Below are 16,870 nucleotides of genomic sequence, written 5' to 3' on the forward strand. Positions count from 1 at the left end.
GTATTCACATGTCATTTAAGAGGTGAGCAATGCCATCTAAATTTTTACTGTGCTGTACATAGTTAGATTCCTGACAACAGTGAGGACCTTAGTCTGCTAAAGTCTATAGTTAAATAATAACACATGCCAGTGAGGGCAATATCACAATTTGGTACCTGCACAAGGGTTGGCACTCTTTACCAAAATTTTGATGAAATCTTGGTAAAGAGTGCCAGCCCGAGAGCAGGCATTAAATTGTGATATTTCCCGAGTGCATGTGTTATTAATTTTATTACACCATCCACTCATCATTCGTCTAATCATTCACATAGCTACTCTTCATTCATCATCATTCGTCATCGATAGAAAAGTTTCTCTTTCAAGGTGCATTTCCAAAGTGTACTTGCAGTTAAGCATCAAATACGGACATGGCATGCATTATTTGTAGGAGCTCAAGTGCCCCACAGCTAATCTGTAATTGTATTTATTCAAATTTCTGCAAGAAATAAGCTTGTGTGACTTACTGTAGTTAATTTGCCATCTCGAGTGCGTAAAACTGGAAAACATGCGCAGAATAGATGTGCAACAGTCAAAATAAATCCAGCAAGCAATAGTGCCAGGCATTAGTCTGTGCAAGCGTGGGCAATAGTCTATTTAAAGTAGGTCATGTCATTCAATTCTGACCAATGACAGCTTGTGTAAGAAGGTCAGTGTAATAATCTCCAATACATTCAATGGTTTTGTTGAAATGTTGAAGCCCTGGTAAAACAGGGTATGGGGTGCCATGTTCTTGCTAATTGAAGCTTATTGAGAGGGGACCGTGGGAGGGGAGAAGAGGGTAATATGGCAAATTTAGAATGTTCATTTTATTGACTATTTTTGAAAAAGCTTTAGTTCAACTTAAAGGAAATAGTAGACATCTTGTATACTTTATATATTCCAAAACATTCAGTCTTTCTTTGCCAAGAGAACAGGGCAGGTAAATTTAGTTTCTGTATATTTGTTGAAGGTTGTAGAACCCTGATAGCAAGGCAGAGGGTGGCTGGCAAAGTCCTTCCTTTACAGTCATTCTGATGGCGTATTCCAGAAATCTGCTTTCCATTGGCTTGTAGTAGTTATAAACTCAGTGCGTAAATAATTCACTTGATGTAGACCTTCACACCTATTAAAGTTGACGTAGAATACAACCAAAAATGTTGTTTCCTTGCTCTGGAATCATATCTTGTATAAGTTCTGAACTCTGACCTCTTCATCAACTTGGGTATGAAACTCTACATCAAGTAAATTACTCAACCTCTGAGTTCAGACTTATATAAGATAATATGATTCTGGAGCAAGGAAACATTTTTGTAGCTTTGCATTGGTATTTCAAGTACTAGGTTATCTTGTAATATTAGGGTTTTCTTTCAAGAATATTACAAATTCATCTTTCTTGCTAGAATTTTGACAACATTGTCTTTGACTATTTCAATTTAAATCAGAAATGTAGTACACGTACATGAAAAGTTTCTCTATCACAGAGGGACTGTGGTACATGTATATCTTTGTCACTATGTACTCTTCAATGAGTCAGGACATCCCCATAGTATTCATTGGATACAGATAACATTAGCTATCTCAAATGAGTTCCTTGTAAACTCCCTTATGGCTGTCATTATCAGTACTTTCATGCCTTCACAGTCCAGATTTAAGGAATGTTAATCTACATATAAATAGCATATGATCCCTATATTTGGACAATGTTTATTGCATACATTTACATATGATTCCTATATTTGGACAATGCTTATTGCAACATTTACATATAATTAGCATATGATCCCTATATTTGGACAATGTTTATTGCATACATTTACATATGATCCCTATATTTGGACAATGCTTATTGCATACATTTACATATAATTAGCATATCATTGATATATTTGGACAAAGTTAATTGCATAAATTTATATAAAATTGTCTATACTAAAAATGCACTACTGAGGGCTTTTAATAGTCTCTCTCAGCTGAATATTTGATGAAATGTTATTTATAACTTCTCCTATTTGTGGAATTTTTACTCAGAATAAGGTCACTTTTCACCACATACCTTTGTACATAAAAAGTATACTGGTATGTATTCACAACCCTTCTAATGATACCATAATTTTTAAGTCTCTGCAAAATGTAAATATAATACAGCTCATTTTTATTTATTGACTATTTCTTATTCTTTCAATGAGGCCATCTTTATCGTACAAGAAGACAATTTGTACTAGAAGCTGGCTACTATTGATAGAAGTGTACATCTTGACATAAATTCCATGGTTTCAATTCTACATCGTTTGATTATCGGTACTCCTAGTTCATACAATTTTTCTAGCAATGAACCCATTTCCTCCATAAAGTAAACTGTACTAAAAGCTTGTCACAATTGATGGCAGTAAGTCTTGATACAAATTCCCTGGTTTCCATTATCTTTGATTACTCCTCACAGTTTTTCTCGCAGTGATGTCACTTTCTCCATAAAGTGTTTGACCCTTGAGAGATCTACATCATTTTCCCATGATCCTTTGTGCTTAAAGTGAGATCCAATGATAAGTGCATTGGCTGGCATATACTGCTCTACATTATCAATGGTGACCCCAGAACCAATTAACACTGGTATTGTCACTGCTTTTTGTACATCTGTAAATGGAACAAAAATAATAAAATTATAGTATTGAATATTTGATTTTCATTTACGATATTTCACATATCTCACTATTAAAAGCCCCCTTTCTGCTGCAATGCATGGTGTCCCAGAAATCAACATTATCTGTCTGTCAGCCTATGCCTGTCTGCATATCTGTCACCGTCTGCCTGTTTGCTTGTTTGTCTGTCTGTCTCTGTCTGTCTGTCTGTCTCTCTCTCTGTCTCACACTCTCATCTCCTATTGAACCAGTCCCTCCAATTTGACTGTCTATGATTGAACTAAATCAAACTTAGCAACCTATTATTTTCAATATAAATAAAATTCCTTGACAAGAAAGAATTATGTATGGTACTTGATTTCTGTGCCTAGAGTTTCGCTTGCAGCTATTCTGTACATTATAAATCTTTAATATCAATGGTATTATTTATGTGGATTATTTTCTACATATTAGAACCATTTATCATACTACTCCATGACCTATAATTTAGATTGTGTGTGATATCTTTTCTCTTAAAGGTCATGACCTCTGGAAAGTTTGTTGTACTTTCTCACATTCTTGCTAATAAAATGACCGTCCACTCTTTTCTCATAAAATGTCAAGTGTATAAAATGTAGTATTTTGTGTATTAAGTTACACAAGACTTGCAAGTTTGCCAGTGAAATTGTTGTCACAACATTCCCAAATTATCTGAATATCTATAGGTTTGTAGTAAAATTGCACTGCTGAGAAATCTAGGAACTTCTGGTACAGTGCTATGCCAACAGTTCAGAGGTCAGCCCAAAACTGAGAGACTTATCTTGTAACTATCTCAAGAAGGTACTAGCTTCTTGAGATAGTAACAATGAGGCAAGTATCTGGACTAACAGTTCTGGAGTTTACCAGTATGAAGTGTATGGACTAAAAGCTATTTCAACAAGCTAAAAGCTTACAGAAACTGTTTCAGAAACTGGGTCAAAATCAAAATTTGCTGGTAGTACTCTGTCCGTCTCATCCAAGCAAAATTTACAAGTTATGTATTGTTACAAAACAGAAGGTAAAACTTAAACTGTGCTTGTCTAAATTTCATCTTTCTTTTGCGTTCTCCAATAAAGCTATTTTTCCAACTCTTAGTTAGTACATAAATTTAATGTCTATACAAGTACGGTGACCACAAGTTCACATCACTCATTCTGACAGGCAGATAGAATGAATTCTATACATTTTAAACCTGTACTAGCTGTAACTGTAGAATTATTTTTTAGATCAGACAACCAACAATAATTAATTCATTGAAAAATTGTTAAAATACCAATAATTAGACATTTTTCATGTCAATTACAGGTCTATTATATCTATAAGTAGTATAGTAAGTTAACTGAAGTCGTGATTCATTGGGGTGCTGATTTTTGGGTGCGGACCCAAAACTCACTATCATTGGATATATTGCGGCACCAGAATGTGTACTGCTACACAAATATGTTTACTGAAAGGTGATTTAATACTGTTCAGGGTGTACAGGGTGTACAGGGTGTGCAGGGTGTTCAGGGTGTACAGGGTGTACAGGGTGTTCAGGGTGTGCAGGGTGTGCAGGGTGTGCAGGGTGTGCAGGGTGTGCAGGGTGTACAGGGTGTGCAGGGTGTGCAAGGTGTGCAGGGTGTACAGGGTGTGCAGGGTGTGCAGGGTGTACAGGGTGTTCAGGGTGTACAGGGTGTTCAGGGTGTTCAGGGTGTACAGGGTGTACAGGGTGTGCAGGGTGTGTGTGCAGGGTGTACAGGGTGTACAGGGTGTTCAGGGCCGGTGTACAGGGTGTTCAGGGTGTACAGGGTGTACAGGGTGTACAGGGTGTGCAGGGTGTGCAGGGTGTGCAGGGTGTACAGGGTGTACAGGGTGTTCAGGGTGTGCAGGGTGTGCAGGGTGTACAGGGTGTGCAGGGTGTGCAGGGTGTGCAGGTGTACAGGGTGTACAGGGTGTACAATATTATAATAAAGTTATTATATCAAACAAAACAGTTTCAAGAAATATTCCAGTTGTGCAGCTCTAAATAATTATTTGATGCAAAACACAGATGAAAAAACACATTCTAGTTGAGTCTGAATTATGACGAAATGGTAGGAATTTGACAGTAAAGAACATGGTGACGTACTTGGTGGTCAGTCTACTTAATTTTTAAAATAACTTGATTAGATATGACCTCAAAAAGTTATTTGTTATGATAACATGTTTATGATATACTTCTCATAAATTGTTATTTTCAAGTCTACTAAAGTGTAAATAAAAGTATTTGTAAATAATATCATCGTAAACAATACATTTCCAACCAAAATATTTCAAGGAGACTGAGCTCCTCGTCATTGGTAGGTCTTCAGTTCTATCACATTATAAATACTGAGCACAGCAGCAATTGTCATGTAAAATCACGCTCTTGTCTGGTCTTGTCTTGTCTTGTCATTGTACATGATAAGATTATTTATTGACAGAACCTAAGTGTAAAGTTGTAAAAGTATTTATGTAAAAATATCAATGTAAATTTGTATCATCTTCCCTATATAAATCATGCAGTCAAAGAATGAAAAGTTAATATTTTTGTTTTCGACAAACAATTGAAAAATATGCATGTGAACTACCAAGGAATAGCTTGTGTAACATTTATTTATTTTTACAAAATTCATAAGTCTAAACGGTAGAAATTGAAATAAATCAGATATAGAACTGTTTGTGTTTGAAAATCTTGAATGGGAATTCTCAACGGAGTAATATTGAGAACAGTATATCTAGGGATTAATTCTACCATTTATCAGTAGATGAAATGTGACTATTATTGTAACTGAAAATATTCCCCAATGTGGTGTTCCGATAATAGCACTGTTACACTGATGACTTATTGGCATGTACAGATAACCCAATATTGGTTTAAATGACAGAACAAAATTTATATCAAAACTGAATATGATCAGCCTGTACTCAGCAGGACTGCCGTGTTTTCAATTTCCTTGCACAGTGGCTATTAATAAAGATAACCTAACACTGATGATACTGTAACTAATGAACAAATTGCTATGGTAACCTTCATGACAACTCCCCAAAAAAATCCAGTCACATTTTTTATAAATTTTGTAAATTTTCAAATTCATCTTGGACAAAATCAGCACAGATTTGTTCATTTACTAAATATCTAATAAACATTTCCAAAAAAATGTCTATATTTTGTTGAAAAATGGCTTTTTCTTGTACATGTGAAAAACTGTTTGGGATAATGAAAAGTAAACACTACTTTAAACAAGTAAAATCATTATAGTACAAATTGAGAGTATTTTGTTCGACTAAGTTGTCGTAGTACACAGTATGTCATCTTTTTAATGAGATTTGACATTTGACCTAAGGTCATTGAGGTCATGTTGTGGATACTGGGTGTTGTAATAAGAGTATACAACCACACTATGTCACTCACAGTGACAACTTTCAGTTGTTAGTTTGAAATGTAACAAATGGCGTGATGGAAGAATGGAACAAAGAAATCACATTTATAGTAAATACTCTAAAATTAACATTGTTATTTTCACTGTCACACTGTATTTATTGATGCATATTGATCCTCCCTTGATGGTACTGGGTAATGGAAATAATTCTCAATGTCATTGTAACCCTGTCTGTGAGATTCTGTCATAGTAAAGTTATATTTTTGGGACACATCAAACATTCTTTACCAATCAATCGATCAACCAATCAATCAATTAATAATTAATAAAATTGAAAAAGTGACAATGATCTGTCCAACGGTACTGTACAGTGAATCCACACTTGAAACCGTCTTACATAGGTATGTCTTCAGTTTGATAACACAACAAAGATCAGAGATGGAAGTATTTAGTCACAATGAAATGTCAGCTTCTAAAATACATCATTTTGATCAAAAACTATTTTACTTGACAACACTTTTATTTAAAGTGGCCATATGGATGAGAATTTGGTATTTATTTTGGATTTTTATTTGATAAAACAGCCTCACTATGTTTTTCTACTTGAAAAAATAATGTGAAATAACATATACCAAGTCCATGTTCACATCTCAATAAATGGCAAAACATTGAACAATGTGTAAAATATTTGTAATTGTACGTACAATAACAAACTTTTTACACTTTGTGCATCTTTTTGCAATGTATTGAGTTATGAACATGGACTTGGTATATGTTCTTTTGCATTATTTTTTCAAGTAGAAAAACATAGTGAAGCTGTTTTATCAAATAAAAATCCAAAATAAATACCAAATTCTCATCCATATGGCCACTTTAACAGTCATACTGTTCATGTATGACATACCAGATAGCTGGATCTGATGTAATATAACTGACTGGACATCAAAATAAATAGTACAAATTCTCTTTATAAGGATTGAAATCATGATTGAGTTACATTGTAATATCGTGTAGTTTTAGACTTTCACTTTTGTATCATTTTCACAAATTCATATCGCTAGACACATTAAGTAAAAAGTATTTTGCACCGCCATCTTTTCCTTTAAATAACTTAATATCAAGGTTTCATTACCAACTATATTACTGCTAATTACATTTATTTAGTCCTACATTGAGTTCTAATTTAACATCAAATACCCTTTGACCAGACAACATGGCTATATTTTAGGGTCCATTTGTGGAAATTACTATGTTATTAGAGAATATTTGGTACCTGCACTAGCATGTCACTTTGACAAATGGTACAGGGTTAAAATAGAACAAGGTTGCCTTATTCTCAGTACCTGTAATAACATTTTATCTCATGCTAGAGGGTCAAAATAGAACTAGGTTGACTCATTCTCAGTATCAACCATTTTACCTCAAACCTAGAGGGTCAGAATAGAAAAAGCAGGTTGACTCATTCTCAGCTTCTGTAATAACATTTTACTTCATGCTAGAGGGTCAAAATAGAACAAGGTTGCCTTATTCTCAGTACCTGTAATAACATTTTAACTCATGCTAGAGGGTCAGAATAGACCAAGAAGGTTGACTCATTTTCAGTATCAACAATACCATTTTACCTCATACTTAGAGGGTCAAAATAGAATGAAACGGTTGACTTATTCCCATGCATTCCTATAGTATGCATATATATTGGAATGGTAGTCACAGTATCCACCAAAATATCAAATGATTGTCATTTTTATGATGCTCCTAGGTGGTCAAATTCTATTTTGAGTATTAATCAAGAACGGTAATTTAGTGCTGATGCCTGGGATTGGATGACCTTTGACCTCAATTATCACTGTTATTTTTCTCGGTGGCTTTAAGCCGGAGACTTGTCATTGTTTGTGTTTTTTTTTATTTCAATAGCGGCTCATTAGATTTGAAAATGAAAAACAAGTCTGTGGGTGAATCAAGTCTATACAGTCATTATTCAAATTATTACCTAACTATCAAATGCATGCATGTAGCCATTCTAAATTTAATTTACTAATTAACCAATTATGTATTCAAATTCATTGTCATTAGGGTTACCATTGGGAGTATATTTATAGATGTGGACAACATTTTTGTTAATTTGAAATGGTTGTTAAACTCTTGTTTCAACAGTTTTGATTAAAATTTCTTGGAACAAGAAAGTGACTGTACAGACATTTGTGAATTTGATGTGGACAAAACAGTTACCAGTAACAATTTCATGCATACTATTCTCAAACATAATGTTGTATCTCACACAGAGTAAGCTCCTCCTATGTCATTATTAATGAAGGTTGGCATTGTGGTGAGACTATACCCCAGGGTTTAATTAACTTGCATTTACTAATTAGGAGAAGGTCTACAACAAATAAATTAACAGAGCAGTTGGAGTACTGCATGTACTGGTTATATTTAACCTGCAACAAATAAATACATGACTGTAGCTAACGACATGTCTAGACATGCAGTATACTAATTACATGTATGTATCGTTAGAGTTATATATGCTGGCTAAATTTACCATTACATTTTATTCTAATTTCATTCCATGAACAAGTTACATTTTCTAAAAAATGCAACACGATTGCAATTTTTTTTATGGTGTTTTTGTTTTGTTTTAAAAAGTAGTACCCTCAAAAAGGTCTTTCAATTGTGATGAATAAAACAGTATAAATTTCAATAGCAGAAAATAGTTTTAACCTTCTCATCGATATGAGCTAAAACAAATACATTTTTATATATTTGTTTATATTCGTCATGAAAATCAATTTCATATCTCTGTAAGTCCTGACAATACTATGACAGAACCCCATCATGCGCGAGTGCAAGTTTGGCATACTTAGGGTATTTGCATGAGTGATCGCAGTGTTCTCTGCATCCATACTTTCACAAGCGTGGTGAGTGAAAGTGCAGCAGAAAGCACTGCAAGCATGAGTGCAAATACCCCTGAGTACCAACACTGGGACTCATGCGGCATGGGGTTCTGTTATTATGTGTGTTTATCTGAAATGGCAAATTTCCATAAAAATCATACAACATGATCATGTCATTTAGTGTGTAGTGTATGATCATGTCCTCATTTGCATATCATTTGCATGCAGGTATGCAGTAATGTTTTCGGTATTGCACTGCAGTGAAAATACCAGTAGTATGCGCACACACCAGTGCAAGTCTCTGGTACATATGGGTAATAATAAAGCAAACCTATGCCAATTATTAAAGTTGAACAGAATAGTTTAACAATGTGATCATATTTTCAGCCAAGAAAGAGCTCAGAGCTCTTAAAAAGTATAAATTACGGTTTGTGATAAGGGCTATCTACTGCAATATTTATCCTCTTTCATCCATTACACTTCATACCATATATGGTATCTCATCTATTATACTTCATACCATATATGGTATCTCATCCATTATACTTCATACCATATATGGTATCTCATCCATTATACTTCATACCATATATGGTATTTCAACCATTATACTTCATACCATATATGGTATCTCATCCATTATACTTCATACCATATATGGTATCTCATTCTTTTCTTTCTTTTTTTAAATCATGGATCTCACTCTATTATCCAAATTTGAGTAAAAATAAAGAAGATAATTATTGTTCATTACAAGTAACAACTATGTACAGATATTATATAAATGTTAGGTACATTGGTCACAGTACATAAATTTTACTGAGAAATGACGCCGTATGATTCATTGGTAAATGTTAGGTACACTGGCCACAGTACATGAATTTTACTGTGAAATGACGCCGTATGATTCATTGTCAATTTTACAGTATTACCATATCACTTTCCATTTGTGAAAAAATATCATCATACATGTCATTGTACTTCATACCACAATGATAAATTTGTAATATTTCCCTGAACACCAATCATTATTGTTGTCTTTTATCACATATCATAATACTGAAAGGAAATGCTTGACAGGTCCTCAATTGGGATGTATCACTTGGAGTGGGGTTAAGGTCATGTGAGGCATTTATAAGGGGTGACATCAGTTTGTGTATGATGTATCTGTGATAAACCATATTAGACATTGTATTTGACAACTTGCTTTGAAGGAATATTTTTAGACTGAAAGACTGTTTCTAGGTATCACTTTGAGGTAACTGATGGATAGCTGGATAGTAAACCATACTCATATCAAGACAAACTTGAATGTATAGACAGATAGACATAGCCAGACAGCCAGACAGACAGACTGACATAGTCAGACAGACTGAGTCAGACAGACTGAGTCAGACAGACAGACAAACAAACAAACAAACAGACAGACAGACAGACAGACAGAGACAGACTGACAGAAAATACACAACATATTCATATAGATATGACATGAAGTCACTCTTGAATATACAAAGACAAACAGACACTCTTGAATAAACAGACACACATACAGACAGACAGAAAGATAGACAGACAGACAGACAGACAGACAGACAGACAAACAAACAAACAAACAGACAGACAGACACAGACACACACACACACACACACACACACACAGAAGGGACAAACCGACAGACAAACAAACACACTCATACACACAAGGCAAGACAAACAAACACACAACATACTTGGATACTGACAAGCACATTGAAAGACAAATATGCTAACAGATAACGTATTAAACTGCTATATTGACAAACAGGCTGGCAGACTGAAAATATAGCACATTGTCAATTATCTCTTTTGCTGGATACACATCAGGTCAACTTTTTCTTTGAAACATTTGAATTTTAAGTCTTTGTGACTACTAAATCATGAATTCCCTACAAAGACATTCCAGTCTTTCAATGTACAATAAAGTATCTCATAGGTTAGGTTCACAATTGAAATATGATGATAAAACTTTTACGCTACAATTTAGATTTAATATCTAGTGCACTGTCACAGTTCCTCTATCACAATGGTAAAGTCATTGTGATCATACGCATACACTTACCATGGTTAAAAGATAGTAAACGGATGAATTTCAGAACTATCTATAGTTGTCATTTAATATATTCCATGACTTCCTGTTTTGAAAGCCAATCTCGATATATGTACTCAATATTCCATGAAAAATATTGCAAAAAAGTAATTACGATGATATACTAATATGTAATCTTTTGTAGACTTACAGTCACCAATCTGATTTTCAAAGTTTGTTGTTCCGGGAATGAGAACTAAATAAAGAAATAACACTATACAACAGAAATAGAAATAAATAAAACAATAGCGCTATACCCCCACATCAGACTGACTTACACCTTGCTCAGAGTTGTCTTTTAATTAACATACAGCGATTTCACCATAGACACCTAAAATGTAATGCCGTACAATGGATAAGAACTGTGTACAGGTTATTAGGCTATACAAGGTGCCCTTACCTTGTAACTCTTTGACATCAGTAGCTACACCTGTAGCTGTACCAGTCACTATTACACCATCACTACAGAAAAACTCAGCTGCCTTGGCTGTCTCTACAATATCAACATCTGATGTTATTGCATGTGAGCTATAAAGATGAAAAAATGTTATCATATCATTATAATCATTCAATATTTCATAATTGGAAGACAGGAATGTACAAAACAAGCAGTGGAATTTATTATCTCTGGATCAGCATTTATTTCTGTTGTCTCTTCCCCATTTGTAAAACATCAATCTATTGTAACAGTTGTAACTAGTGTGTTAGAATTTATGACTCTGTATCAAGAATAAGGTCAGTTATTAAATAAATAAGTGGTCCCGATGTGACAAAATTACATTCCCAATTCTTGAAAAATCATTAAATAAAGAAAGAAAAATTTATTCCTGGACCAAGCTTAATACTAGTACATTTATGTCTCAAGAAGTGAAGATATCTAATTTGGGATTTGTTTCCCGGCGTTTGACTCTGTGAGTAGAAATTTTCATCAGTAAGTGAAGGTTTGTTCCAATCAATAATTGAGAGATTCCAAAACTATCTAATTTTAGTAATCAATCAATCAATCAATCAATCAATCAATCAACGTAAAATTAAATTAAATAGATTGAGTTGATAAAATCATATAAATTCAAGAAGATTCTGCTTTCCAGTAATATTTTAGATGTTGCAATTTCATATTCTGGTTCTTATCTTTGAAATCAAACTAATCACATCCACATTGTGTCATGATAAAGGTGTGTTATTTTCATGTGTGATGTCATGCGTTACTAAGTGGTTACTTCAAGCTGTCAGCAGCTTAAAGGATGTTTTCCTTTCAAAATCAGCAAAAAGCACACATCATTAGTGACTTCTTAGATGTGTGTATGCATTAAACTGTTGATCCCTTCATCTTCAAGTACTAGTAGGGCAAAAAAAATTTATAAAAAAAAAAAAAATTTCATTTTAATATCAAAGAAGAGACTGCACACCTGTGTTTCTTCTTAATGTCAGTGAATACTTTGATGTGATCTGCTCCAATGTGTTTGCGGTGTCTTAGCAACTCAGCTGCACATGAGTTCATGATACCTTCATCAGCGACATGAGAAAACACAAACCCTTCAGCTCGGATAAATTGTAGACCTGTGCACAACATAAAGTGAAAGGAGAGAATTACACAACTACCTCAGTTGTTCTGGAAACACGGCTATTTCAGACTCCATATGTATTTCCAGTAGGCATAACCTCAGGTGTTTAAACATGGCTATTTCATGTATTTTACATATATTTCTTGTAGGCATAATCTCAGTTTATGAAACATGTCTGTTTCAAGTACTTTCCATGTATTTCTAGTAGGCATAATCTCAGGTGTTGAAATATGGCTCATTTGTCATGAACTGCTGGGAAAATATTGTATAGGCATGGATACTAATATTGAACAGAACAGAGATGATAACCCTGATTCTATACTTTGTTTCCAAAAAAACAATCTACGGTAATTAAAGGATAATGTCCTAGTGAAGCCAGTCTTACACCAGACTTTCTTGAGTTTTCACTTGACAAAATTCAATACAAATGACAAATATACCAAACTATACTAAGTACTTATTAGCACATTACTGAGTGAAATTTGTGTTCTTTGGAAAAAAGTATGTTAATACATAAAATGGACTTGACTGATGGGGTTTGTGTTGCACTATTTAGCATACTACTGAGTGAAATTTGTGTTCTTTGTAAAAAAGTATGTTAGTACATAAAATGGACTTGACTGATGGGGTTTGTTTTTGTACTATTTAGCACACTACTGAGTGAAATTTGTGTTCTTTGGAAAAAAGTATGTTAATACATAAAATGTACTTGACTGATGGGGTTTGTTGTTGTTTGCACTCCATACTAATGTTTGGCAAATGTGAAATTATTCTATGCCATAAATATTTTATGTATTTTTTTGGCTGTTTATGTATCTTCAGTGTTTTTGCTGTGGGCTATGAACCTCAGTAACAGAATGGGAGAAATAAGGTGAAACTTACATAGTATTTTACATGTATTTGGTAATGTCATGAGAATGACTTAGGAACGCAGGTAGATTTTACCTACCTAGGTGTAAAAAAAAACTGTGTGGTTCCGATTACATTCAATTTTAAAATAGGTGGGTAGGTAGATTTTTTATTTTATTATATTTTTTTTTCATGTGTGAGTGTCTGGTTCAGGTTTTCCATTGTTTTCCAAATGGTCTCTGTGTTGTTTATTTCTTCCTATCAGATGTACAGACATTACAGATTGGAAGAATAGTTTTATGTTGTCTTTTAAGTTCATGTCAGTTTCCACACCCACTATTTCTTGATTTTTAACTTCACGATGTTTGTGATTTTATTATTAGTTTTCTCGAAAACATAAAAAAAAGTTTAGGGTCAGCGTGAAAATCTAGGTGGGGTTGGTTAACTGGAACCAAACAACTTTTTTTATTTGGCCTCATTGGCCTTAACAAAAACACTGACTTCTGAATTTTATATACTAAGCACAAAACTATAGTAACTATGACTACCAGTATTCAATGAATAAACCTACCTGCAGCTTGTGCAACTGCCATTCCCTGTTTATTAGCTCCTGATAAGATTTGAATACCACATGGTATACGTGAACAAACTTTTTTGACTTGAGAACATATAACACTCATACATGCTGTAATTTCATGACCTACGCTCTCCGTATGTAGATATGGAACATCATGCATATTTTCTATTATCACGCCATCCTGAAAATTTGATAATAAAGATAGAATATGAGAGACTATTTAAAATATTAAGAACTATTAAATCAGCTGTAAGACAGGCCGTTTGAAATATATCAAGTAACGTGTCTGCATTACCCTCACTAGTATTATATGTGATGAGGAGAAAGTGGACCATTTCATTGATAATGTAAGGGGATGTAAAGGTTGAAGACTGAGGGGTACATATTCTTTTAGAAGTTATGTGGGGTAGAGCATGGTGCATCTTGAAACAAAGAATATGTGTGCGTATTAATTTAACATGGTTTTTTTGTAGATTACTAAGAAATGAAAATTTTCCAGCCATGTTTTATGTCATGGCTTACATTATGAAAAACTTCCTATTACCAATGAAAGTACATGTTGTTGATAATACACTGACATCAAACAAGAATTTCAGTTTTCTTAAATGAAGACTGCCCTCAAAGTTATTTTAGTGCCAGTACATAAACTGGTCAGTTCACCAGTGGTATGAGTTAAACCTAACTGTTATTCTGTTTTCATAAAATCTTCAATTCTATATCATCAATGTTTCACACAAAGATTAAATTAAACTTAGTATATTTTAAAAGTCTATACACGAAACAACTTCTAAATGAGCTTTGTGCTAGACATCCCTGACAATTCTTTTCTGCAACATCTCCATGCCCCACCAGCACCAGCACCAGCACCAGCACCAGCATCACCACCACCACCACCACCATCACCACCACCACCATCATCATCATCATCAAATCCTTGGGATGATAATGGTGTGAGAATGTGGCATACTTCGGGTATTTGTGTGAGTGCTTGCATTGTTATCTGTGGATGTACTTTCACGACAGTAGTGAGCTAAAGTGCAGCAGAAAACACTGCAAGCATGATTGCAAATACCCCTGAGTACCCACACTGGAACTCATGTGCTATGCACTTCTGATATTGTTAAATATGTTTATCTGAAACAGGAAACATTGGTAAAAATCATACCATGCGATCACATGATTTCTTGTATTGATATATATAAGTGCTGATCGTGCACTCATTTGCATATAATTTGCATACATGTGCAGTACAAATACCACTAGTATGTGTGTTCAATGGTGCAAGTGATCATAATGTATTAATAATATTACATCTAAGTTAGGCACAACATTGTATCACAATCTTACGTACCACGTCAGCTTCTTTGTACATCTCGGCTTCCTTAGTAGCAATGTCTGTTATTTCATTAATGTTGAGTGTGTTCCTTGGAGTACCTAGACAAAGGAAAGACAGTAATAATCAAACCTCATGGTTGTACTCATATGTGTGTAATAACTTAATTCATAAGAAACAGTCAACCTGGACTTTCTCCATGTAAAAAGTTTGTAACTAATGACGACAATACGTAATTTCTTCAATTTCTCTTGCAGTCACATGTGATAGTACAATATGAGAGTGAAATATATTTACTTTAGAGTCATAAATTGGAAATCAATGCAACAGTTACTGCAGCCTATGCTTTACCTCTGCAACAGTTACTGCAGCCCATACTGTATCTCTGCAACAGTTACTGCAACCTATACTTTACCTCTGCAACAGTTGCTGCAGCCTATACTACACCTCTGCAACAGTTACTGTACCCTATGCTTTACCTCTGCAATAGTTACTGCAGCCTATACTTTACCTCTGCAACAGTTGCTGCAGCCTATACTGTACCTCTGCAAGTTACTGCAGCGTATACTATACCTCTGCAATAGTTACTGCAGCCTATACTGTTAGTGTATCTCCGCAACAGTTACTGCAGCCCATACTGTATCTCTGCAACAGTTACTGCAGCCTATACTATACCTCTGCAACAGTTATACTGTAGCCTATACTGTTAGTGTATCTCCACAAGTTACTGCAGCCCACACTGTATCTCTGCAACAGTTACTGCAACCTATACTTTATCTCTGCGACAGTTACTGCAGCCTATACTACACCTCTGCAACAGTCACTGCAATCTATACTGTACCTCTGCTACTAGTAACTATGATCATAGATGTACCACCCACTTCTATGCTATGATGGATGACCTGATCACAGTTAAGTTGGAAAAAAAATTACCATAGGAAAAAGAGAATTTCCTTACCTGGTAAAGATTTAACATGTATCACACCAATCACAGATGACCGAGTTCGTCCGAACATCTCTGAAAATATTGTCAAAGCCATTACTGATATTCAGGAGAGTACAACGTGTCAGTGCCACAGCCAATGACAGAAGTCATGTCCCTCTTTATGGAGCGCACACTATGGGTACATCAAAGACATGTAATACTATTACGAAGCCCTGTCATTTCTAAATTTAGAAATCAGTTTACAATCTTAAAAATTGAATATTCAAGGCACAAAAGAAACAATTATAAGAACAAACACACATAATTCCAGGTGCACTTACAAAATCGACGGCAGAGGGCCAGCTGTTATCATCACATGGGTATAGAGAAGCCAATCAACAACGAGAACTAACATAACTTTTTTTTGCAGTCGATACAATACGGAAGTGCACGATAAATGTTGCAGCAAAGTTTGAAAGCTTGCAAATTGCCAGTTTAATGTCACACTAAAAATTTCACCACAGTTTATAAATGAGTGAAATTAAATAGC

The 16,870-nt window shown here is 34.5% G+C and overlaps 1 protein-coding gene across 1 annotated transcript; it reads right to left on the reverse strand.

Moving 5' to 3' along the window:
- Positions 1-1,989: 1,989 nt before the first annotated feature.
- LOC144437874 (uncharacterized protein F13E9.13, mitochondrial-like) lies at positions 1,990-16,692 on the reverse strand. The gene is made up of 7 exons (XM_078126906.1): positions 16,662-16,692; positions 16,354-16,513; positions 15,414-15,496; positions 14,057-14,243; positions 12,481-12,631; positions 11,472-11,599; positions 1,990-2,649 (listed from the first exon to the last, which is right to left on the reverse strand). Exons 2-7 carry the CDS (start codon positions 16,433-16,435, stop codon positions 2,453-2,455), a joined length of 828 nt encoding a protein of 275 aa, XP_077983032.1. The 5' UTR covers positions 16,436-16,513; positions 16,662-16,692; the 3' UTR covers positions 1,990-2,452.
- Positions 16,693-16,870: the final 178 nt, after the last annotated feature.

The sequence above is a fragment of the Glandiceps talaboti genome, chromosome 7 (genome assembly GCF_964340395.1).
Source record: "Glandiceps talaboti chromosome 7, keGlaTala1.1, whole genome shotgun sequence".
In the NCBI taxonomy this organism is placed as follows: domain Eukaryota; kingdom Metazoa; phylum Hemichordata; class Enteropneusta; family Spengelidae; genus Glandiceps; species Glandiceps talaboti.

Excerpts from the sequence above, each read along its gene's own strand:
- LOC144437874 (XM_078126906.1), bottom strand. The coding sequence starts at position 16,435 with ATGGCTTTGACAATATTTTCAGAGATGTTCGGACGAACTCGGTCATCT. Across the intron at positions 12,632-14,056 it reads GGCAGTTGCACAAGCTGCAG|GTCTACAATTTATCCGAGCT; the intron begins GTAGGTTTATTC and ends TGTTGTGCACAG. Across the intron at positions 11,600-12,480 it reads GACATTAAGAAGAAACACAG|CTCACATGCAATAACATCAG; the intron begins GTGTGCAGTCTC and ends TCATCTTTATAG.